The 26650-nt window shown below is 40.8% G+C and overlaps 1 protein-coding gene across 2 annotated transcripts in view; it reads left to right on the top strand.

Annotated features, from left to right (window-relative positions):
• The first annotated feature begins 18302 nt into the window (after positions 1–18302).
• Positions 18303–26650, top strand: part of Lin9 (lin-9 DREAM MuvB core complex component) — a 66451-nt gene continuing 58103 nt past the window's right edge. The window contains exons 1-3 of one of the 2 annotated variants that reach the window (XM_027954739.2): positions 18303–18381; positions 24053–24085; positions 26536–26630. In XM_027954739.2, coding sequence (XP_027810540.1) covers positions 18303–18381; positions 24053–24085; positions 26536–26630 — 207 coding nt within the window. Of the gene's footprint in view, positions 18382–23505; positions 23519–24052; positions 24086–26535; positions 26631–26650 lie in introns of those variants that run through there. The other variant, XM_071619723.1, reaches the window with a different exon arrangement.

The raw sequence follows: 26650 nt of genomic DNA on the forward strand, positions 1-26650 counted from the left end.
CTACTCAAGAGGCAGGGGAGCCAACCCAACATACACTATGCTGCCACAAACACAGCCTTCCCAGGCTTAGTCCCTGAGTGTATTCACACCCTCCTGTTCAGCTTCCTGACCCTCTTCATCTGGTCATATGAGCTGCCACTCAAAGGGGAAGCAAGTTGCACTCCCCTTTGTTTTTCTGACTTGAATCACCTTCGGTATAATCTTCTTTATACCTGTTTCACTCATATTCTGCAAGCCACACCCAAATCCACTTGTTAGGTGCTTGCCAAAGCAATGTGGTGACTTTTACAATGATCTCATGGGCTTCTGAAGCAGCAAGCTATAGTGTGGTCTTCTCAAGATGGCTCCTGCCTCAGCTCTCTACTTTCTAGCTGAGAAATACAGAGTACTTCTCAAAAGTCAGTTCACTGTGCATCCTCTGGATTAGCTAAGTTCAGGCTGTATATCTGATTTACAGGTTGTTTCATACCAAATATGTCCACTGTGTTTCTCTCTCTATGTTATGCTTCCTCTCTATGGTGAACCAGCACTGCTACTATTAACATTGGAGTGTCCAGTTTGGACCCAGGTCCTTGGTGTCCCAAACAAAGAACTGAACGAGACACACAGACATAACAGCCAAAGTACAGACTTTATTTAAGGGGAAGGTGAAAGTTGTACTCTGTAAGATATAGCAGAGTGGGTGAGAGAGAGGTTCAAGGTCCTAGGTTCAAGGTCCTAATGTCTGGAAATTCTTTTCTTATATGCTGAGCCATTAGGCGTTCTCTTCCTATATGGACCTGATTGGAGATCTTATCTCATTTACTCCCATTGGTTACTTTATGATACCTGATTAGAATACTGTCCAATTTTTGTCCATTGGTTACTTTAGTATACTTAATTAGAATACTGTCCACATTACCCCCTTGATTATTTTAGAATACCACACCTGTGCCAGGAGTTGTCATGGGTGATAAGTCCTCAGTGATGGGAGTTGTCATGGTAATGGGACTTATTGTAAACAGGAACATAATGACTCGTCTTCCTGTCTTGTCCAATAGCATTTTTCTTGTCCCCTGCCTCCACCATCTTGACATCCCTGAACACTGCCAATGCCACAACTGATTTGTCTCCCAATGTACTCTTTCTTATTCTTTGTTCAATGTACCTGAATTTCTGAGTCTCTAAGACACTCTAACTGTCCAATCTTGAATTTTAGAGAAATCTCTCACTCACCTCATTAAAAAGCAGTACTCTTGCTGCTTGAATCCTGAGCCATGGAGCAACTGGAAATGCAGCCTTCTTCTAATCCACCATCTTCATATTCTTGTTTCCTTTGCTGTGATGAAGCCTTATAATTTGATGCCATCCCTTGATTAATTCTTGGTCTTATTTCCTGAACTTTAGGAGTCCTATTGAAGAAATCCTTGCTTTTGAAGTGCTGACCCTATGTTTTCTATTAGGAGTTGCAAAGTCTCTCGTCTAAATCCTAGGTCTTTTATCTATTTCTTTCTTTCTTTTTCTTTTTTGGGGATACTGGGGATTGAACTCAGGGGCACTTAGCCACTGAGCCACATCCCCATCCCTATTTTGTATTTTACTTAGAGACAGGGTCTCACTGAGTTGCTTAGCGTCTCACTTTACTGAGGCTGGCTTTGAACTCAGATCCTCTGCCTTAACCTCCTGAGCCACTGGGATTACAGGCATGTGCCACTGTGCTGAGCTTCTTTGATCTACTTCGAGTTGACTTTTATGCAGGGTAGGGAGAGGAACCTAGTTTCATTCTTCTACAAATGGATAACCAGTTTTCCCAGCACCCTTTGTTAAAAAGGCTCTTTTCTCTGATGTATGTTTTTTGGCACCTTTGTCAGAACCTGAATCTAACTATAGTGTTTAAGCTTGTTCCCCTTTCCTGTACTAAACACTCTCTAGCAGGAATTTTGTTGGTTTTGTACTGTGTCTAATTAAGCTAGAACTTCATTCCCTAGAATTCCTTTCCTTTATGTGGGAAATATTTGTCCACAGAGAAATTTGAATGAAATATGGAAGGTGGGAGGGAAACTGAATAGCTATTAGATTCAAATGAACACTAAAGGGTGCCAGGAACCCCTGAAGTTCACTCTCTCTGTCGCCCATGTACTGGCTCATATCCCTGGTGCGAGAGAGCCAATGGAGCATCAGCTCCCCGGCTCCTACCAAATCCCTTTCCTTGGTCTGACTCTCTCTCTCTCTCTCTCTCTCTCTCTCTGGTACCAGGAATTGAACTCAGGGGTACTCAACCACTGAGCCACATCCCCAGTCCTATTTTGTATTTTACTTAGAAACAGGGTCTCACTGAGTTGCTTAGAACCTGGCCATTGCTGAGGCTGGCTTTGAAATCACAATCCTCCTGTCTCAGCCCCTCAAGCTGCTGGGATTACAGGCCTATACTACCAAGCCCAGCCTTCCTTGGTCTCTTAATCCTAGGCCAGAAACAAGCTCCATGACAAAGGAGCTTTCTCTGCAGGTCAGAATTGAGTCTGAAGGCACTATGAGACAGACTGACATTGCAATTTGTCCTGACTCTACTCCACTCCACTTCTATCTCTTCTCATTTGCCAGCCATGCTGATCTTCATCAACTTCAGGCTCATGCTGGACCCAGAGGTAGCCAGTTTATGTAGACTCCTTCACCAGTTCCCCAATCACATTTTAATCCTAATAAAAAGCCTTATTCCACATCATCCATCATTCTTCTCTAGTTAAACTCTGACTGATACATAATTATAATGCTGTGGCACATGCCAGTAATCCAAGACAGGAGGCTGAAGCAGGAAGTCACAAGTTTGAGGCCAGCCCTAGCAATTTAATGAGACCGGGTCTCAAAATAATTTTTAAAAAGTTTGGGGATATAGCCAGTGGCAGAGTACCCCTGGGCTCAATCCCCAGTACAGGGAAAAAAAAAATATGTGCCTGTGGCAATGCTAACAATGTATGCAGCTAAAAAAGAAAAAAAATGCTAATTCTCTTATTCTTATGTATTTGTGTATGTAATAAGGTAGTTTTTTTTGTTTTATAGCAATGTTTTTATTTTAATGATGACAAGTTGAAAAGTGTTTATCATTTGATGATCAAATATATTGTAACGTAATTTTACTTATTTTTACTAGAAACATTGCCTAAAAGCCTCAGCTTCAAATGACAAAGGGACTCAGGTGGAAGATCATCATTGTTGCTAGATTGATGAACTGAGTGTTGATTGCTTACTTGCTAATTTGAAATGCAGGTGTGTCCACCTTTGGTACAATGAATAATGGATATGGTCAGTGTTTATTCATTGATGAATATAATCATCCAAAAGCAAATAGAAAAATATGGCAAATTTGGGGTAAGATAATCCCCCAAAATAAAATAATGTTTACTTGAAATGTCTTTTTTTTTTTTTACCTACTCACTAATCAAGTGTTTTTTTGTTATTTTTTTTTCAATATAAGTACTAAAGAGACAAAGGAAGGAAGACCAACATCAATGGGGCATGTTAGAAGATGAAATGTTTAAAATTTAATTGTTAACTTCTGTTTCCAGCAATGACAGAATAATTAGTATCATACATGCTCTCCTGCTGTTAGAAAACAGGGCAAAACATATAAAACAATTTTCATTGACATTGTACAACAAGCAATACAACAAGACTGTGATCCTTGAGAAGAGAAAGAAATGAAGTGAGCCCAAGAATCATCTAGGTTTTCTGCCTAGAGAAACTTCCTAGTCTGCTCTAATGCAAGAGGGAATATAGGCAGATTATGGTGGTTTCTCTAAGTTAAAGGACAAAGATTGGTTTAAGGAGGCTAAGGTAACTTTAATTTTCTTTCTTTCTTTTTTTTGTACTAGGGATTGAACCAAGGGGTGCCTTACCCCTGAGTTACATACCCAGTCCTTTTCATTTTTTTATTTTGAGATAAGATCCCACTAAATTGCATACAGTCTTGATAAATTGCTGATGCTGGCTTTGAACTTGCAGTCCTCCTGCCTCAGCCCCCCAAATTACTGGGATTACAGGCATGCACCACGGGGCCCAGCCAGGTTTAAAATTTGTAAAACAGAGTAACAGAGAGAAAGGAGCCCAGAGAAATAAGCCAAGAAAGAAAGACTCGAGGTCTTCTTGAGTCTTGTACTATAGAAATTAACTGTGTATATATAAAACATGAAATTCTACAAAGCCGGACTATAATATAACCAGGTAGTCAAGTTTTGAACAATGCCCAGAGCCCACACAGTGTTGGAAGATGTTTGAGTTCCAAATAATCCTCAGGTTCAGTAGAGATCCCACAAAGGCCACATCTGCAACCTGGGAAGGAGTAAAGCTAAAATATCCCTATAATAGTGGTTCTCAGCCAGGGATAATTTTAATCCCCAGGGAATACTTCACAATGTCTGGAGACACTTTTTATTAGCACAGCTGGGAAGGGACTACTGGTATCCAAAAGGTAGAAGCCAGAGGTGTTGCTAACCATCCTATAATGCACAGACAGCATGTACTTGGTCTGACTGTCCAACTCAACCACAGGCCCCTCTGCTGTAGCTGGAACAGAACAAAACGGCTGTAGTTCAACAATGCCTGGAAAAGCTATCAACAATTTCAATGAGCAACTCGTTATATTTCTGGCAGCAATGTGTATTCATATTAATAAAAATGAAAATAAAATTGGACTTGGGCCCCAAATGATAATAAAATTGGAACTGAATGAAAACATTGAGAAAGGGCTTTGAATCAAACCTAAAGTATTACTTTATTCAAAACAAAAAATAAGCTATTAGGCTAGGGTTGTAGCTAGCATGTGTGAGGCACTGGGTTTGAACCTCAGTGCTGCATAAAAATAAATAAATAAAATACAGGTATTTGTCCATCTACAGCTAAAAATATTTTTAATAAGCTATTATTTATAGTAGACAGCATACATTAAAATTATCTTTTCAGTTTGCTTACCAGGATTTGTTGTAGTTATCCACTAGGTCATCCAGGGGAACTTGAAGAAAATGACTCAACTGGAGTAAGAAGGCAACAAAGAGGGATTTAAAAGTTGATTTAGGAATACCCATGTGTTATAAAGGCTTGGCCACCAGCCTGTGGCATCATTTAAAGGTGGTGGAACCTTTAGGATTGGGGTCAAATATAAGGAAGTTAGGTCACAGAGGGTATGCCTTTAAAGAAATATTGAAATACTAGTCTTTTCCTCTTTCCCTTTTTGCCCCTTTACCACCATAAGGTGAACCATTTTCTCTGTCACATGCTCCCACCATGATGTACTATGCTGCCACAGACCCAAAAGCTAGAGGGCCAAGCCACCATAGACTGAAACCATGAGCCAAAAGAAACCTGTTCTCTTTATAAGTTCTTTATCTCAAGTATTTATCACAGCAGTGGAAACACTGAATAGTACATCATGAAATAGGGTCCCATAGAACACATCAATTGTTTAACATGAATTCATTACCATTCTCAATCTTGTAGTGACTCTTCATGGTATTTTGGGTGAACATGAAATTGATTATACTTGGTTTGTGAGGAAGAATATAATTTTAGATTCAGATCCCAGTGAGATGAAGAGCTATTGTTGTTAAGTGTTATAACAATAAAGGAAGAACTAGAAGAACCTCTGAGAGTTGTTTGTACAGATTGTACAGACATTTTCTGTCTTTTTCTATTGCTGGGGATTGAACCCAGGGTCTCACATGTGCTAGGCAAGCACTCTACCACTGAGCTACATCCACAGTGTTACTCTTCTTTTTAGATGATGGAACAACTTATTTGGATGAGTTTTGTTGAACATGAGAAAATATTTAGTAGGTGCAAGTGTGACTGAATGATTTTTATAAGTGCTGAAAACTTTTCTTGTTATGGTTTAGATATAAAGTGTCCCCCAAAACTCATGTGTGAAACAATACAAGAATGTTCAGAGGGAAATAATTCAATTATGAGAGTTATATGGATCAAATGGGTGGTAAATGAAGTAGAGAGGGTGTGGCTGGAGGAGCTAGCCCACTGGGGCATGCCTTTGGGGGTTTATATTTTGTCCCTGGTAAGTGGAGCTCTCTCTCCTTCCTGTTGCTATGTTCTGAGCTATTTTCCTCCACCACAATGTTCTATCTCACCTTGGACCCAGAGTTATGGAGTCAGCCAACCATGGACTCACCCTTTGAAACCATGAGCCAAAAATAAACTTTTCCTCCTCTAAATTGTTCTTATCAGTTCTTTTTGTCACAATGTCAAAAAGCTAACTAAAATGTGTCTGTATTAAACAGAATGATTTTTTAAAAATCAAATACCAGACTAGATATACTTTAGATCTAGGATTTGATTTTTTTTAAATTTAATATCTTCTGAAAGATTCAGGACTTTCATTTAACCTTTAACCTTTCCTACTATAGTAGCTCTAACCCCATGGACCACATGGGAGAGGTTATTCCAGCTCAGGGACCACAGAAATGACCACCGGGTACATCCACAGACACAGCAGATCTACTATAAGCTTGACTTTGATAAGGACTCCATTTATTATATTCTACTCTAAAGGGGATTTATGATGTCTTCTGGTCTGTAACTCTCAGTGTCAACTTAGATCTTGTGTTTTCATCAGCTTTTTCACTGCTGTGACTAAAAGAACCTGACCAGAACAATTGCAGAGGAGGAAAAGTTTATTTGAGGTCTCAGAGTTTCAGAGGTCTTAGTCCATAGAAGGCTGGTTCCATTCCTCAGGGCTGGAGGTGAAGCAAAACATCAAGGCAGAAGAGTATGGTAGAGGGAAGTGGCTCACATGATGATTATGAAGTAGAGAGAGAGGTCTCCACTTGCCAAATACAAATATATACCCCAAATGCATGCCCCAAAGGATCCACTTCCTCTAGCCACACCCACCTGCCTCCAGTTAATCCCATCAGGGAGTAATTAACTGATTAGATTAAGGTTATAACACAATCATTTTTCCTCCAAACCTTGTATTCTCTCACTCGTGAGCTTTTGGGGGACACTACTTAAACCATAACACTTTGCATTCAATAATTCTTGAAATATCTGGGTTTGTCACTTTCCTCATAAGTGCCTTTGGGGATTGACTGGGAATCATTATAATTATCACTTGTTGCAGTGTTAGAGTCCTTCTTCCTAGTCTGGCTAGGAATGGGTTCCAGATCTGAAAGTTGGCATAGGTCTTGGAATTAAGCAAGGGATCATGACTTTTTTCTGGGGGATTGTCCTCAATCTCCCACTCCTCTAATCTTGCCTTCTTTTGATTATAGAAAAACAACAGACTTATTAGCTGCTTCTATATCTTGCCTCTAGAAATACCATGTTCTATTAACCATTTCCATTTCCACATGTCCCACAGGTCAATTTCCATTGGCTATCCCTCAATCTTGTTGACTTCTATGGTAAAGACATAGCATACCCTCTACCTTCTCTTGTTGAGCACTGTCATCTTGCCTCTATTATATTCATCAGGGCATCTATCACACTTAGTGAGTCCAGCCTGTGACTGCCTCTCCTACCATCACCCTTGATCTGCAGAAAAGAGTCACCACTGAATTTCCCCTTAATGCTGCTATTCTTTTCACCAGCACAGGCCTGCTGGCTTTATGTCTTCTGGGCCTCCTCAAGGAACACACTCTTGAAGGGGAATCCTATTGTTTGTCAGAGAGCAGATTCTGCAGTTCTTCCAACACAGAGGAAAGATTAGCTCTTAACAGGAAGGGTTAAACACTTCTTTCACTTCTGAGTCTGCAGAGCCAAATCTTTGAGACCTCCCCACAGATGCTTCCTTTTCACGGGTCAGGGTCTATATCTTCTCCACCAGGATTCTGATATTAGCATAGGAAACCTACCTTGACTGCTTATTTAAATGTCTTTAGAGCTCGATGACAATAAGTATTAAGTCCTAAGTTTGCTCCTAAGCTGTGTCCATGCTTCGTGGAGGCACTACCAGTCTGCTTGTAAACTACCAAAGAGGCCATAGGCTCTCTGCTTAGTGTTTAGGTTGTTAATTCCTTTTTCCATTATTTCTATACAAGACATTAGTACAACTTATAATAACCAGCCAACTCCACTGTCCTTTTAAGTAGTTCCTTTCCTGTCTTGAATGCCTGAATCATCTCACCAGCAAAGATCTTCCTCTCCCCTAGAATTTTTCCCAGAACACCACCGTGACATCTTCAGCCACCTCATGGTAAGTATTCTCCAGGTCCCACATTTCACTGGGGATGGGATACACCTTGCCAGCCAGGTAAGGAGTTATCAGTCCCAAATTATCTGCTTTTCCAGACCACTCCTAATACCATGTGTTCCAGATCAGGTTCTTTGAGATGCAGGTACTAGGACAGAATCAAGTGTACAAAATATCTATTGGTTTTGGGAAACAATTTTGAAGAATAAAGAATGGAGAGAGCATGAGTATGTGGGCAGGGGTGGAGAGGAGCCTCAAATCAGAATGTTGGTCTGCAACCAGCAAGAGGAGAGAGAGAGGAAGGGAAGAAAGGACCATTGGCTGGGAGGAGCTTCAGACTACAGTGCAGCTCTGAGGAAATCCTGGCTAGGCTGATGGAAGGTTGTGTTAATTACACTTGAGTTACCTTCTGTGTTTACTTGCTGAAAGGACTTGTGACAGTTTTTACTCACATACCAAGGTTTTACCCACAAAGGATACAGTATGGTAGTAGCAGATACAATCAAGAGGCTGGAGATTTCAGATACAGGCTTTTTTTGGCCTCCCATTGCTAGGTCTCACAGGATGTGCTGTATTTCCACATCTTGAATCATCATGGGCATGCGTACCAGGACGTCCAGAGCTGACCATGGTTGGAGCTCTTAGAGTGAGCTGGTCATATAGACATCTTTCAACTCCATGACCAGCTTTAGTCATGGAAATTCTTTAAGTTCCAACAAAGAAACTACTTTTAAATGGTGCCGAAAGGATGCTACATGCAGCCTCTCAAACAATGCACAGACCAATATAGAATATAATTTGACATATTCCATAGTGGTTAGCCAAGGTTCACCATCATGCTCCAGGCAGCTCTGTGGATAAGCATGTAGCCAGTTCAGATCATGCCATGCAGGAGCTCAGAGCAAAGACCCTAGTTGGGTGAAAATGGCCTGGCTCCAGCATCAATGCCAAGCTCAGTTATTGGCTAGGAGCAGCCTGAGAGAGCATGGCATTAGTGTGAATGCTGTGGTAGATCTTAGTGGGCAGCAGTTAAAGGCTATCAGTTAACAGTACCCCTCACAGCTTGTTTTAATCAGCTTTTTTTGCCGCTGCAACTTAAAGACCTGACCAGAACAACTGTAGAGGAGGAAAGTTTATTTGAGGGCTCATGGTTTCAGAGGTCTTAGTCCGTAGAAGGGGCTGACTTCATTCCTCAGGGCTTGAGGTAAGGCAGAACACAATGGCGGGAGAGTGTGGTGGAGGGAAGCAGCTCACATCATGATCAGAAAGCAGAGAGAGATCTTCACTCTCCACCCCCATAGCTACACACCCCCCATTAACCACTTCCTCCAGCCACACCCCACCTGCCTCTATTTACCACTCAGTTAACCCCCCATCAGGGGGTTAATCCACTAATTAGGTTGAGACTCTCACAACCCAATCATTTTTCCTCTGAACCTTCTTGCATTGTCTCACACGTGAGCTTTTGAGAGACACCTCATATCTAAACCATAACACAGCTAGAGATAGGAGTGATGTACCTCCATGGCTACCAAAACCCACTTTACAACCAGGTTTTAAAAGTGCACCCCCTCATACTCTGTGTTTTCCCTGTTTCTCTCTATAGTCTTACTGAAAAAGGGAATTAGAGGCTGCTTTTGCTAAAAGTCCTGACTGTTCTCTTGGGCCTACAGATGCCCCATGGGTATAAAAACAGGATAAAAATTTAAAACAGGATAAAAATCTTAGCATCTCTGCCTTCATTTTTATCTGTCTTCTTTCTTACTTTAAACTTTGGGTCAGATTCCTACTCATCTCTGCATGTAATCATGTTAATCACTTGAGGAGTGTAATGCAAGGTTTATTAGCCTTAAATTTACCCAACCCATCTCTTCTCTCTTCAAAACCAAGGACACTGAAATGAGTAACTAAGATATTTTTAGGACTTGCAGAGAGTGACATTCATCTACCAGTTTTAACAATATCCTATTCCAGACCCCCTGGAGCAGCAACTAGAAGTCTTTAGTCATTGCCCTAAACCTGTAGTCACCTTGAATTCCAGAAACAGAGTGGTGCAGACAGATTGTTAGAGTCTGTAAACAAGTCTGGATGGCGCCTGGCAAAATGCCAGAGGGAGTGGTTTGTGAAGTAACGCCAGCGAGAGCCATTAAGTGTGGAGATTTCTTATTGGTTGACTGATGTATCTAGTTTATGCTAATTAAGATAAGCTGTGTGGAATGTATACATACCCCTCCTGTCCTACAATAAACGGCTCCCACTCCTGCTGTATCAATCTACACAAGTTGCTCGTCACCCCCCCACCCCCCACCCCCGTTATTTTGCTGCAGCCAGACTGAGGCAACAGATCACTATTAGATTGTGTCAGTGTGATCAAAGAACAACTTAAAGGTGGATAAATTTATTTGGGGCTCACGGTTTCAGAGGTCTTAGTCTGACTGAGACCATTGCTGACTCCGTAGTTCTGGGCCCAGGATGAGGCAGTACATCATGGAGAAAAAGCTAGTGGAGGGAAGCCACTCAGCTCATGGCAACAAGGAAGTTGGGGAGGGAAGGAGCCAGAGGGAAGATGCATCCCCCAGTGACCTATCTCCTCTAACCATACCCCACCTGCCTACAGTTACTACCCAGTCAGTTCATTCAATCTAGGATGGACTAATTAGGTCTAGCTCTCACAATCCAATCATTTCACCTCTGAATGTTCCTGCAGAAACACAGGAGTTTTGGGGGGACACCTCACATGAAAACCATAACAATCACCACATCATGAGATCATGCCCCTAAGCAGGAGCAGTTGTCCCATGACAGGAACTGAGGCTTGCCTCCCTAAGCAAGACTATTTCATGGGAACCAAATTGTTCCCCTACAGTGATAAGGACTTCTCTGAAGCCCCACCTGGCAGAACCAGAACAGATACAAAGATCAATCAGACCAGCGAGGCTCAGTGGCACACACCTGTAATCCCAGTGGCTCAGGAGGCTGAGGCAGAAGGATCATGACTTCAAAGACAGCCTGAGCAACTTAGGGAGGCCCTAAACAACTCAGCAAGACCCCATCTCTAAATAAAACATTAAAAAGCTGAGGATGTGGCTCAGTGATTTGGCACCTCTGGGTTCAATTCCTGGTACTCATCCCCCCACCCCCAATCAATCAGACCACAGTTTGACCAAGATTACTTAATTATGAATATCTTTAGCTCTCTGCCCCTATTCATTCTCTATGTAAACTTGAAGTGCATATTAGTGCCCTGAAGACAGGGTCAAGATGCTTGATTTCACCTCATCTTCCCAGTATGGCTGTAAAAATTCATGTTCCTTTCTTGCTTTTCCCCTTTACTTTTTCCATTTGGTTTTTGGGTGAGTGGCTGAACCTGATTTGTTAGGACCCTCTGGCCTAGGACTCTAGTAACATTACCTCTTGTCACACTTCATCTTAAATACCAAATTCCTGGAATAAAAACTATGCCTTTGTGCATGCCTCTCTGCCATTAATACTTCTTCTTACATTTCCTCTCCCTAACTTCAACTTATCCCCCAATTTATTTAAGAAATTCTGGACAGTGATTGAGAGTGTTTGTGTGTGGTGAGTATCTCTCTCTACTTTCCTTCCCATAGAATAATCTCTCATAACTTTTTTAAAAAAACATTTTTTTTAACACAATGCCTTTATTTTTATGTGGTGCTGAGGATCGAACCCGGGTCCCGCCCATGCTCAGGGAGCACTCTACTGCTGAGCCACAATCCCAGCCCTTTCTTATAACTTTTTATAGTTTGTTACAAAAGATATCTGGCAAAAGAGGTTACTGCTATTCCTTCAAGGAAGTGTTGTTCTTCCTCATCCTGGCTTCATTATGCAAATTGGAAACAAAGAGACTTCCATAAATAACCTGGTATATACCAGTAAATTTTGCCAAGAACAATGTCTTTAGAAGCAGTATCTTGGAAAAGAGCTAACAATATTTAGTCCCTTCTGGGTATAACTTAGGAAAGCAGGACATAAGATAGAGTGGTAGAGGGCTAGTGTTTATGTGCTGGGATGTGAGCCAAGTATTTTACATAAGTGATCTCATTTAATTCTCACTATAGCCCTAAGAGACAGGTTTAATAATCACCTCCTCCACTTTAACCAAATGGTCCATTCACCTGGATCTCAGGAGATACAGGTATTTTGATGACCCTCCTAGGACTCATTCTAAAAAAAGCAGGATCTGTTAGGAATTCAGTTTGCATCTTCTTGTAGCCACTTGGGTCCAACAGGAAAAGCAGTTTCTCTTTCTAGCATATTTGCAGACTAGTAAGATGTTTGGAAGAAAAGTCAGAGTGGAACGGATAGCAGTTTAATGTCAGTCTTTGTTTGCAGCAATCATTTTACATCTCCCAGTAGAGTGCCTCTTGGACTTATTTTCATTAAGTGACTTAGAAAGGGATCTGGTACAAAGTAACTACCAAAGATTTTAGATGGAGACAAATCCTAAAGTCTGTGCTATGGTTTGGATCTTGAATGTTCCTCAATGTCCCATGTGTTAAATGCATGGTTCCCATGGTGGTGCTATTGGGCAATGCTGAAACCTTTAAGAGGTGGGACCTAGTGGGAGGTTGTTAGGTCACTGGGGATGGATATGGCCTTGAAGGGGGTTGAAAGACCCCAGTCCCCTTTTCATTCTCTTGTTCCTGGCCATGAGATGAAGAGTAGTGTTCTGTCACCTGCTGCCTTACCACAGGCCCAAACCAATGGGGACAATGGACCATAGACTGGAACCTCCAAAATGTGAACCAAAGTAAACCTTTTTCTCTTTATAATTTGATTATGTATTTTTTATAGTGACAGAAAGCTGATTAACAATCTGAAAATAATATTTTTTGGCAACAGTTTTATTGAGATATAATTCACATACCATACAATTCATCAATTTAAAATTTAAAATTCAATGGTTTTAGTATATGTAAAGAGTTGTACAGGGGCTAGAGTTGTGACTCAGTGATAGAGTACTTGCCTAGCATGTGCGAAGCCCTGGGTTTGATCCTCAGCACCACATATAAATAAAGGTATTGGGTGCAACTACAACTAAAAAATAAACATTAAAAAAAAAAAAGAGTTGTTCAACCATTACCTCAGTTAGTTTTAGAATATTTTTATCACCCCAGAAAGAAACCCTGTGCCTTTTAGTAATCACTCCCCATACCCCACTTCAACCTTACCAGTCCTTGGCAACTGCTAATCCGCTTTCTGTTTTTATGGAATTGTCTATTCTGGACATTTCATATAAATGGAATCATACATTATGTGGTCTTTTGTGACAGGCTTCTTTTATTTAGCATGATGTTTACAAATTTCATTCACACTGTAACATTTATCAATACATTCTTGTTATGGCTGAATAATGTTCCATTGTACAGATATACCACCTTTTTTCAATGGTTGTTTTTATTATAAAAGTCATAAAAAATTTACTGTAGAAAAGTTATATATATACATATAAAGAAAATAAAAATCACCCAAATCCCACCTTCCTAGTTAACCACCATTAATATTGGGTATCTTATATTGTTTAGTCTATGCATATATATTTAGTAAATGTATATTTACTGTGTGATATTTGTATAATATGAATTTTTAAAATTGTGGTTGCTCTTGTTAGAATGTTGTTAGACTGTTGTTAGAATGTTGTTAGAATGTTGTTAGACAGTCATTTCTGAGATCTTTTAGTACCATCCCCAGTGTCCACAGGCACTGGGCATGGTGACAAACACCTATAATCCCAGTGATTTAGGAAACTAAGGCAGAAGGATCACAAGTTGGAGGCAAGCCTGGACAATTTAGTGAGACCCTGTCTCACAATAAAAAATTATGAAAGAGCTGGAGTTGTAGCTCAATAGCAGAGCACCCTTGGGTTCAATATCCAGTCCCCCCCACCCCCCAAAACAAATATACATATATATATATATATAATCTCCTAAAAAATTAATGTCATTATTGTGGGAGTGGATTAGTCAACAAGAAAGTGGGTTCCTGATAGAAGTGTGAATTCAGCCACTTCTCTCTCTCACATGCAACCTCTCTTTCCTTTCTTTTTTCTTTTGAATATATATATATTTTAGTTGTATGTGGACACAATGCCTTTATTTTTATTCATTTATTTTTATGTGGTACTGAGGATGGAACCCAGTGCCTCACCCGTGCTAGGGGAGCACTCTGCCACTGAGCCACAACCCCAGCCCCTCTCTTTCCTTTCTGACTTCTACCATAGGATGATACAGCACCAAAGCCCTTTCTAGATGTGAAACCTTCTATCTTGCAGTTTCTAGCCTCCAGAAACATAAAAAATAAAGCTGTTGTTTATAAATTACCCAGTCTCAGGCATTCTGATTTAGTAGTACAAAACAGACTAAAAGAGTGGTTAAAATAACATAAAATTCAACATTTAATTAATTAATTTAGGTACTGGAGATTGAACCCAGGGGTGCTTTACCACTGAGCTATATCCCAGTCCTTTTCATTTTTTATTTTGAGACAGGGTTGTGATGCATTGCTGAAGCTGGCCTTGAATTTGTGATCCTCTTGGCTCAGCCTTCCAAATCACAGGGACTACAGGCATAAGCCACTGTGTTTATCTTATTATCTAATTTTTTTTCACTCTATCTTCACGTTATAGCCTAGGTAGTACAGTGGGTTAATCAGCTTTCCATTACTATAACAATACCTGAGCCAGTTTTAAAAAGCAGATTATTGGGGGAAGGGCCTAAAAATATTGTTTTAATCAGCAACCCTGCTGTTATGTGTATGTAAAAACTACCTCAGAATAAAACCTAGTTTACCTTGGTCTAACAATACTCCAACCATCATGATATTCACAGAATTTCTGCTTCTCTCACACTCCTAGGCTCTTTCATGTTTGTTTCTATTTTATCATTCTTAGAGGGTTGATTTTTCATAACTCCAAATTGATGATGAAATGCAAGCTGCTAAAGGCCCTCAGGTGCTAGGACCAGTGTTTTCATCTTCTTAGCAGATCAGAATGTGTTAGAAGACACAGGAGGGGTTAAATTCATTGTGAAGGGTTACTTTGTCAAATTGAACTTCCACCCTCCTTGTTCCCCCTTCTATTGTTGCTGAAAGCTCCCTCTATGTCCAGGATGCCAATCCAAAAGGGAAAAGAAGGTTTATTGCTTTGCTAGCAAAGGAGAAACACAAGGAACTCCTGTCCCAGAGGCTGTGATCCTGCCCATCAGCAGGAAGAGGGGGCTTTAAAAAGGTGACTCAAAGACTGCATTTCATAAATTCTCTTGAAGCCAGATTTAAAATTAGGCAGTCAGTGTAGTTAGGTAAATCGGGTCTAATATCGAGTGAAATCTAAAATGGAGGCCATGTTGAGAATGAATTTCCGAAAAAGTTGAGCAACTCTTAAAATGTTAATGAAGTCCCAAGAAAAGCCCTAGGCCCAAAGTCCATCCCAAAGAAATGTTAATGAACAGCCCCAGCAGATTTGAAGATAGCCCATCCCAAAGAAGTGTTTTGTTTTGTTTTTAGAGAGAATTTTTTTTTAACATTTTTATTTTTCGGCAGACACAACATCTTTGTTTGTATGTGGTGCTGAGGATCGAACCCGGGCCGCACGCATGCCAGGCGAGCGCGCTACCATTTGAGCCACATCCCCAGCCCCCAAAGAAGTGTTAATGAAGTCCCTCCTGCCCAGATTACTTCTTTGGCCCACCTGTGTCCCACCCCTTGGGCCTTCCAACCTACATTCCATCACTGAAAGAACTATAAAAAGGGGAAACAACCACACTTCCACGGATTCCACCTCTTGGGTCCCCTTCTTCCTCCGGGAGAAGTCTTTTCTCTCTCTTTTTTTTTTTTTTAATATTTATTTTTTTTATAGTTGTAGTTGGACACAATACCTTTATTTTATTTATTTATATGTGGTGCTGAGGATTGAACCCAGGGCCTTGCATGTACAAGGGGAGTGCTCTACCACTGAGCCATAACCCCAGCCCAGGAGAAGTCTTTTCTGCTGTCCTTTAATAAACTTCTAATTTCTACTCTGACCTTGCCTCCGCGTGCTTCTCTGGTGTTATTCTTCAACATTGGGGAAGCAAGGACTCATCACCGGTCAACAGCGGTAACACTCTGTTGGAAGTTGTAATTCACTTGTTAATTTGGGAGATAGTCATTTCTGAGACCTTCTAGTACCATCCCCAAAGTCTGGATGACTTCATTCCTATGGTAGGTATGTGCTCCAGGACAGATAAATCTGTCTAAAACTGGGAAGAAAGGTAATTCTGTTTCCTCTGGGTTATGGACCAGAGTGAGATTAGGAAGGAGCAGGGACAGAAGAAGAGAAAAAAAGTCCCTTTTAAAAATAAATTGTAGTGGCAAAGCACTAAGGAATATATCCAAAGCATAAAGTGGACTATTGTTACACCATCCCAGTACTCAGTTATCCATGGCTTCACTAATGAGGAAAAAAGAGCTTGCTGAGTCACTCTTTTTTTCCCATACTTCCTTGTTTCTTTGAGAGGTGGATTGCATCCCCCACCAATGTGTCACATTCTACCCAGTGCCAGAGGTAGTAGTGGCTAACTGCTGCGTGCTAGTAGCTATTATAAGGTCTTTACATCTATCAACTCATTTAACCCTCTGCATTTTACAGATGAAAAGTTGAGGGACTCAGAATTAAGTCAAGAAGCAAACTTGTCTGAGATTATACAACTACAACTATCAGCCAGAATCCCAATCAGGCCTCCACACAACTTCTGAACTTCTTCAGCCAGTTGAAGAGACATCTCTCTGCTGTTCTTGGCTTGCCCCAAAAGACTTCCTCCTGCCTGGTTTCCAAACTCTCATCTTGTTCCCCTTCAATCCATTTCTCAAAAGTTTTATTCTAAAACAAATGGAAACACGCCAATCCCGTTATTTAAAATGTGACTTCGTCATTGCTACAATGCTCACAGCAAGTTCAATTTCTTAGCCTTGGCTGGCCTGTTTGTTCTGTTTTCATCTCAATGTATCATCTTTTTAACTTCTTTGATTTTCTGGAATTCATCATGTGGTTTTTTTCAATTCTTAACTGTCCTACCTCTTATTCCCCATAAATTCCTGGAGAAAAGGCTTGTTACTCAAAAACATTTGTTGAAGAAATTGTAAAAAAAAACAAAAAAACCCACAAACAGTGGTTTATTACTGGAAACTGTTACAAACAGGAATTTGTGAAATCTTTTGCTGGATTCTTTCAATAAAGGATCAATTCTCATCCAGTTTCCTCATTACATTTAGATCAAGTTACTTAATCACCATGTAGTGCCACTGTTAGTTTTATCCCCAGGAAGCCATCAGTGAGTCATTTTGTAGTTCTCTCCCAGTTCACTACACGGACCATTGTCAAAAGGATGCACAGGCTGAGCAGAACAGTTCTTAGCTGCCTGCCTAAATGACTAACTTCACGACCTCTCAAGGTCTCTCTTTCCGGGCTGCACGGGGAGCTCATTTTCCAATCTTCAGGAGCTAGAGTCCCCGGCTCACCAGAGGCCGCTGAGATCCTGAGTCCTGGACCCACACACTAGGTGGCTGCAGCAGCTAAGCTCGGGGCTGGGGGTGACCGAGGAGCCTGAGAAATGTGGGTCTGAGGAACCGAGAATACTTGACTTCATGGAAAGCTCCGCTGGCGTAACGTGATCAACAACCAAGGGCTCTTCTCCCGTGTCGGGGCCACAGGTGCCCCCTCCCTGCCTCACGCCTCGGCCCGCCGGGGCCTTACTCCCGTTCCCTTCTCGGAACAAACAGCCTGCAGTTCCCACAGCTGCAGCGCGAGCCGCGAAACGCGCGCCGGGAGCGAGCCCCGGAGAGGACAGGCGGGCGGGCGGCGCGGCCCGGGCGGGACTCAGAAGCTGGCGCTGCGCCCCCCGCGCTCGGGCGCCGGGCCTCTCCGCGCGGCCTCCCTCCTCCCACCCTCCGGCCCGGGGCGGGGGTGAGGGCGGAGGGCGAGGCGCGGCCACCCGGCGCACCCGCTTCCCGGGCAGGCGCAGGCGGAGCCGGGCCCGCCTCAGCCGGCCGCGGCGGGAGCAGCGCGGCGCGGCGCCGCGGGCAGCAAGCTCCGCATTCGAACCTCCCTCGCAAAGACAGTCTCCGCCCCACAATGCACCGCGGCGGGCAGCCTTTGAAAAAGCGGCGCGGCTCGTTCAAGATGGCGGAGCTCGACCAGTTGCCTGACGAGAGTGAGTAGCACCTCAAAGCACCCCCTTCTTCCCGCCGGCCGCCTGCCCCGCGGCTGTACCGGCTGGAATAGGCGGCCGTGCCCTCCGGCGGGTAGGTGGGCTGACTGCCAGCTCCACCGTGGTCCCCTAGTCCTCCTACTCCGGTGTTGCCGCCGCGTCGCCGCCTTTGTTATGGTGTCTGTGTGTTGGTTTCTGGGGTTGTGCGAGCGCCAGGGCCGGAAACCGAAAGCCCGGGAGTCCAGCCTGTGCCGGGCGGAGGCGGTGGCTGCTCCCCTGGCCGGACTCCGGCCCCCGGCGGAGGTAGGGAAAGAGCAGCCCCCGGACGCGGGGGCTGTCTTCGCCGCCTGCACCACTCGCCCGGCGCCGAGAGACGCCCGCCGGGGTTATGTAACTCGCCTGTCCGGGGGCCGGGAGAGGGCTTGGGCTGGGCAATGGGTGGTCACAGCCCCCTCTTCTTGTCCCAGCCTCTGATCTTGTCAGCTCCTGCTTCTACAGGCACTTGTGATCTTCACTGCTCCCCCCCCCCCCAATCTCGTCCACCCCTGGAAGTGTTTCCGTGTCAGAGGGTTGGCCCCTTCCCCTGGGACCACAGGTGGCTGTGGACCTTTCTGGAGATAATCCAGACTGGACACACAGTGTTCAAGGTAGCCCCCATCCCACAGACTTTCTTTTGTTAGGATTTGTCTTAAGAATCATGGGGGTGTCTTTACACATGGAGATGACCAGCACAGACCGCATACATATACAGTTCTCTGCCTGACACCCACTCCTGGGCATTGCCTCATTTATCCGTGCTTATTCCCCCCCCCACCGCCGCTTAAGACAGGGATACTCATATTTGTGTGGACTGGGCATCAAAGCTAGAATTGCTTTACCTGGTTATCATATATACATATATAGTTTAAGGATAATGAAACTAAAGTTTGTAATTTTCAGTATTGCATAAATTATACGGAAAGGCAGGTATTGCATTTGAGTTAGTTACAAAAATGGTCCTGAATCCCCACTCACTGAAGTTCGTGTATATGTATCACTTGGAGAGAGTTTTAGTATAACAAAAAGCTTACTCACTATTAAATCTATCTGCACACAAGGCAGACTTTAAAAATGAGAGCTCAAGATATTGCCAATGCTCATTATTTTGTGAGGACATATGTTCTTCATATGTTCTGAAGTTCAAAGTTTAGGTTGCCAAGCTGTGAAAAGTTTATATTCAAAGTGTTTGGGTTTTAAATGTGATCTAGACTAGCACTAAATCCCAAAAGAACTTTGTCAGTAATGGAAATGTTTTCTTTTGCAGTGCCTAGTAGGGTAGCCATTAGCCATATGTGGAACACTGTAAATGTGGCTACAGAGGAATGAAATTTTAAATTTTAATTAATCAATTTTAAATAGCTGGTGGCTACTGTATTGGACAGGGCACAACTGTAGACCATCCATGAATTTTATTGTTTCTTTTTTGGAGAATACAGTTGATTGTGATTTAGGTGGGCCTAATAATCATAGTGTGCTACCATATGAAAAACTTTTTCTTACTGTGGTTCTTTTTAAAGACTTGGAATTTATACAAGGTTCAAGTTCCAGCTACATTCTTAAACTGAATAACTTAATCATTTATATTACTTTGTGACATCCGTTGGTACATTGGTGTGTTGGGCAGGGACATGCATGTTTGTGTGGTATATGTCTTATTTAGTCAGACTATAGCTTTGTTGAAAGCTAGAATTGCTTTACCTGGTTATCATATATACATAAATACTTGACTTACATGGAACCAAATGTAGAGTAGTAGGCATTATTAATTAAAATGGACAGGATCTTGAAAAGGAAAAGTGATTTCAATTTAATACTGGAAATAGCAATTTTTTTTTTGGCCAAGTTTAGTCTAGGGAGCTAGCTAATATATTAATAGCCATTGTAACATTATCAATAATAAAAGCTATAATTAATAGAGTACTTACCTAGGAACCAGATGCTGTGCAAAATTTATTAATTTAATCTTCATTTGAATTGATGCAAGTATTGGAGGAAACTGAAGCTATCTTTAGCCCAGGTCTTTCCTTTGAGCTCCTCCTGTTCTTGATAATCTCTTATTGTTTCATATCTCTTGGATACTTCATAGGCCCCTTCAAACTTCACAGGTTCATAATCCCACCACAGGATATAGATAACTTTCTTTGGTTCTTGTCTTAATGAATGGTTCCACTTTGCATTTAGCTGGCAGAGCAGAAACCTAGAGTTTATCTTTGGCACTTTCCTCTCTTTAATTTCACATGTTTAAACCTATGCTAAGACTTGGAACTTTTTAAAAAACATATTTATTTTTTATTTGTAGTTGGACACAATACCTTTATTTTAATGTGGTGCTAAGGATTGAACCCAGTGCCTAGGCGAGTGCTCTACCACTGAGCCACCGCCCCAAGTCTTGGAACTTTTACGATCTAAATATCTCAGTTGTACCTGCTTCTTACCATCACCTAGTCCAAGTTGTCATCATCTCTTTTGTACACTAATTACTTCAGCTTTCCATTAATCTACTCCCTCCCCTCATATACAGGCCAGGGGGCATCCTTTCAAAATGTATGCATGCCATCCTGTTTAAAACCCATTTGTAGCTAGCTATGAGGCCGTTTGTGATATGGCTACTCCCTATCTCTCCAGCTTCACTATGTATCACCCTATCAATCTATCCCTTTGAGTTACATTGGACCTTTCTCATTCTCACCAGGCTGTCTTTTCTGCAGGGCCTTTGCACATGCTATTCTCAACTGGAATACTTTTTCTCCCCTCACTTCCTGTTAACTTCTATTTATCATTTAGATCCCATTTTGAACTTTAGTGAGTTATTTTTCCATCCTCCTGGATGAGGTTATGTTTTTAAATCTTTTCATACCACTGTGTAACTTCTTAGTGGCAGCTGTCACAGTTGCAGTTTCATGCTTGTTTATGTGATAATTCAGTTAGTAGCCTAACCAGATTAGAGCGGGTACTGTTTCTATTTTTCTTTATACTGCATTCCCAGTTCTACACATAACACCTGGCTTCCCCTCTGACCTTTTCTCTTATACTCTTTCCTTGTACAATAATTCTTTCCCCCAGCACCCCTCTCCTCTCATATTGTTTTTATATTCTAAGCTGTTTTTTCAGGGCTTTTCCCCTGTTTCTTCTGCCCATACATGCTTTGACTTCCTGTGCTCTAATAGCTAGCTCTTTTCAGATGTTACTACCTCAGAGAAGCCTTCCCTAACTACTCTATATAAGTAACTTCCCCCACGTAAACATCACCCTGTTTATTTCCTTAATAACAATTGCCACAAACTATAATTATTATTTATATACTTGTTTATTGTATGTCTCTTTCCACTAAAATATAAACTCCCTGAGAGCAGAAGCTTTGTCTGTCTTGTCCTTTGGGGTAACCTCAGTCACTAAAACAGTTGCTGTTGCTCAGTGGCAGAGCACTTGCTTAGCATGCATGAGGCCCTGGGTTTGATCCCCAGCACCCCAAACAATACAAAACAGTGCTATGGCAAACATTCAGTAAATATTGGTTGAATGAATATCCAGTTAGTGTAGGATTCTAAATCAGATTTACCTGCCTTTAAAATTCATGCTCTTTTTTTTTTTTTTTAGAGAGAGAGAGAGAGAGAGAGATAATTTTTTTTTAATATTTATTATTTAATTTTCGGCGGACACACATCTTTTTTTGTATGTGGTGCTAAGAATCGAACCCGGGCGCACGCATGGCAGGCAAGCCGCTACCGCTTGAGTCATATCCTCAGCCCTAAAATTCATGCTCTTAACTTAAAAAGATTTTATAAATTGATCAAAATAATATTAATAGTAACCACTATGAAAATTAGCCATGTGCTGAGTACACTTTTACGTATATATGTTTTTTTTGTTTTTTACTTTTATGTATATATGTTAACTCACTCATTTGCACATGAAGAAACAGCACAGAGAGGTTAAGTAATTTGGGGGAGGTAACATTGCTAAAGTGACAGAGCCAAGATTCAAACACAACTAGTGTCAACCTAGAACCTGTTATTTTGACCACTAGGCCATACTGCCTCTAAGAAAAGGTTAAAAAAGGTGGTAGGTCAGAATCTGTAAGATATGGTTCCTGTGTTCATGGAACAGAAATAGATATCCTTGTGGCTTATACTTCTTCCTTCAGATCCCTGTTCCAACATTTCCTTTCAGAACAGCTAATCATGAGCATTTCATATAAAAATAGTCTACCCTTCCCCTACTCCCACACTCACTGGCCCTTTTATCCTGCTGTACTTTTTTCCAGAGTGTTCACCATCACCTGTTGTGTATTTGTTTATCTCCCCTCGGTAGATATGTAAGTTTCAGAAGAACAGGACTGTTTTGCTTTCTGTGGTATCCCTGTTGTCCGGAGCAGAGACTGATGGGCAGTTAGCTCTCAATACATACTCATTGCATGAGTGAATGGTTACTACTTTTTTCTCAAATGAACTGTATTTCTCTTACTAGCTGCAATGATATGGGCACTGTCTACTTTGCTGCTTTTCAGTTGTGTTGTTTTGTTTGAAGTTTTTAGCAAGATTTTATAGCATTCTTCCCCAACTCTTCCTGTCCGTGACTTTACTACCTTTGGTCATTACACTTCAACACATTTTTCCCTATTGATTCTCCTGCACCCTTCATCCATAGATATTGTCCTTTATTCACACCAAAACCAAAAGCTCAGTTTCTCAAAGTGGGTTACCTCCTCTGAAAAGCTTTATTAATAGTATGGATTCTGCATTATGAGGAGCTTCCTGGTTATTCTAATATACCCTAAAGTTTGTTTTATCTAGTGAATCCCTTCAAGTTTATGCTAGCCCCTTTTGTGTGTTCTGCACTTCTTTTTTAAGTGTCATGCATACCTACATTCTAGACTTTCTAGGGACTTATGGCCTGCTATGACAGTCTCTGAAATCATTTCCATTTTGCTTTTCTACTCCATTACCTCATCTGATCTTTCCTGAATAAATGTCATTTCGGTTTCTCTTTTCTTTAGCATCAAAGTACACCGCCCTGCCCCTCAGCAGAGCTAGGGATTGAACCCGGGACCTTGTGCATTCTACCAACTGAGCGGTACCTCCAGCCCATCAAAGCATTTTGAGTTAAGATCCAAAATTACTTCTGTCCCTATTCTTCTTTTTCCCTCTTTCTACATTTTCCTGTCTGGGAATGGTTTCCAACTCTCACAGCTTTTAACAGGACTCCCAGATGTCTCTCCAATTTTTTCTTACCCTATTTGAGTTCTGGTTTATAGTTTGAATTGTATACTAGTTATTTCTTGGATAGATAGAACCCAGGGGTACTTTATCCTTAAACTTTATCCTCAGCCTCCCTCCTTGTTTTTTGTTTGTTTGTTTGGGTTTTGTTTTTTTGTTTGATTTGGTTTGGTTTTTTTGGAGACAGTGTCTCTCTAAGTTGCCAGGACTAGCCTTGAACTTGTGATCCTCCCAAGTAGCTTGGATTATTGGTGTGTGCACTATGTCTAGCCATCTACTTATTTCTAATTGCACATACCAGCATCATTTCAAACTCAACATTGCTCAAATGAAATGGATTACTTTTACCCTCAAATCATGTTCTTTTTCTCACTTTGATTTTTGAAATGATTATTAATTTGTTTTGTTTTTTATTGTAGGCTCTTCAGCAAAAGCCCTTGTCAGTTTAAAAGGTAAGAATTATATTGTTTTGGGGGATGTTTATAACCTAGAAATTTAATTAATAAAATTAATTTTGATATTATTTCTCTTTCCTTCTGTTATTATTTATTTTAGCTATTGATTTTTACTGATAACTTGAAATTCATAAACTTTTAGAACATATAAATTGTCCTGAATTATTAGAAATTAAGAAAAGTTTTTTTCTTAAAATTATTTTAAAAACTCCAAACTACACATTCTAGAAAGATCTTATATAAATTTAAAGCATTTATTAAACCTGTGCTGAGCTGTATGTTTGCATAATGGTTTATCTTTTCTTCTAAGTAATAATGCAAGTTCCCTGCAATAAAAGAAGAATAGTACTTTTCTCTTAATGAGAAAAAGCTAGATAACATTCCTTGATCTCATTATTTCTTTTGAATAGGTACAGTAAACTAGCCCTCTTAATATGGTTCATTTTAAATTTTATCTCTTGGTTAAGATTCTACTAGGTAAATAAATTGGGAACCAAGCTAAATATTCTCAAAATTCATTAGTCCTTTGTGTCTTTAAAGCTACTGTGTTGTGCTTTGTAGTGATTTATCAAATGAAGACCTGTTTGAGACAACTTATCTTCTAGAATACCTTGGTTGGTTTGCCTAAACAGATCAGTTCCATCACTCTTTTTTTTTTGGTTCTGGGGATTGAATCCAGGACCTCATCACGTACTCTGTCACGGAGCTATATCCCACACCCTCCACTTCTTTTCTTTTGTCCTTCTTAAAATATACATGTGGGGTTGAGTGCTCATGCCTGTAATCCCAGTGATTCAGGATACTGAGGCAAGAGGATCGCAAATTTCAAGGCCAGCCTCATGCAATTTAGTAAAACCCTGTCTCAAAAATAAAAAAGGGATGGGGGTATAGCTCAGGGTAGAGTGCCCTAGATTTAGTACCCAGTATCACTCACTCATGCACGCACACACACACACACACATACAAATATCTATCTATAGATAGATCAGTCAATCTAGGGGGTAGGATTATAGAGCAATGGTAGAAAACTTTCCTAGTGTGTGTGAGGCCCTGGATTCAATCCCTAGTATTGGCCTCCACCCTGCAAAATAAATAAATAGATAGATAGATAGATAGATAGATAGATAGATATCTGAAAAAGTATTCTGATCTTTTTCTCCCAATATTAAATCCATTTTTCTTTCTTTTCTTTTTTGGAGACAGGTCTCCCTATCTTGCTCAGACTAACTTTGAACCCCTGGGCTCAAAGTATCCTCCCAAGTAGCTGCAGCAATAGGTGTACACTACGTTTTATTTATTTTGTATGTGTGTATGTTTTTTTATTTATTTGTTCACAGTGCTGGGGATCAAACCTAGGGCCTCATACACACTAGGCAAGCACTGTACCACTGAGTCACACCCCTAGCCCTATTTCGTTTTTAAAAAAGAATCATACAGGGATTGGGGTTGTGGCTCAGCGGTGGAGTGCTAGCCTAGCACGCATGAGGCCCTGGGTTTGATCCTCAGCACCACATAAAAGTAAACAAGTGAAATGGAGACGTTGTGTCCAACTACAACTGAAATAAATAGATAAATATTAAAAAAAAAAAAAGAAGAAGAAGAATTATACAGGGGCTGGGGTTGTGGCCACCTAGCACGTGCGAGGCGCTGGGTTTGACCCTCAACACCACATAACAATAAATTTTAAAAAAGGCATTGTTTCCAACTACAACTAAAATAAATTTCTTTTAGAAATTACTGATGAGCAACTAGAAGAGACTAAAAATAATTATCCTATCTATACTCATCCCAGTTTTCTATGAATCTCTACATATTTAAATATACCTTTCTACAAAAATTAAACTCACTCCCTTTTATTTTTATAATATATTTAATCAATCACTTGTTTGAATTCTTCCTGGTTGTATACAACTCCATAGACCTTTTTTTAAATTAAGAAAAACAGAAACATCACATTAATTTTATTTTCATATATCAAGGGTTCCACATTTATTTATGTGTGGTACTGAGGATTGAAACCAGTACTTCACACATGCTAGGCAAGTGCTCTACCACTGAGCCACAAACCCAGCCCCAAGCGTTCCAAATATTGAAGCAAAAAAACGTGTGTCCTAAATTAGGAGTTAGAGTTAAAGGAAGAGATAGTTTTGGCAATTGAAGTGGAGGAATTATTAAAAAACAAAAAGAAAGGGGGAAAGATGGTATATGTTTCAGTATAGAAATTCAGTACTTTCAAGATGTATCACTTTATCAAATTATTAAGGGAATTGAACAAAAAAATATAGATAAGATTTTTTTATTCAAAATAAACTAAAATTATTACTACTGTATTTTTTCCACATGGGTGTATATTTCATATATATTGCTACCATTAAGTAGATAGTGCTCATGGTATGAAATCCTTTGAACTAAACTTAAATTTTATTAGTATTAATTATTCATTACAGAGGGAAGCTTATCTAACACATGGAATGAAAAGTACAGTTCTTTACAGAAAACCCCTGTTTGGAAAGGCAGAAATACAGGCCCTGCTGTGGAAATGGTAAGGAATGTGTTTTTCTT

The sequence above is a fragment of the Marmota flaviventris genome, chromosome 12 (assembly GCF_047511675.1).
Source record: "Marmota flaviventris isolate mMarFla1 chromosome 12, mMarFla1.hap1, whole genome shotgun sequence".
Taxonomy (NCBI): Eukaryota; Metazoa; Chordata; class Mammalia; order Rodentia; family Sciuridae; genus Marmota; species Marmota flaviventris.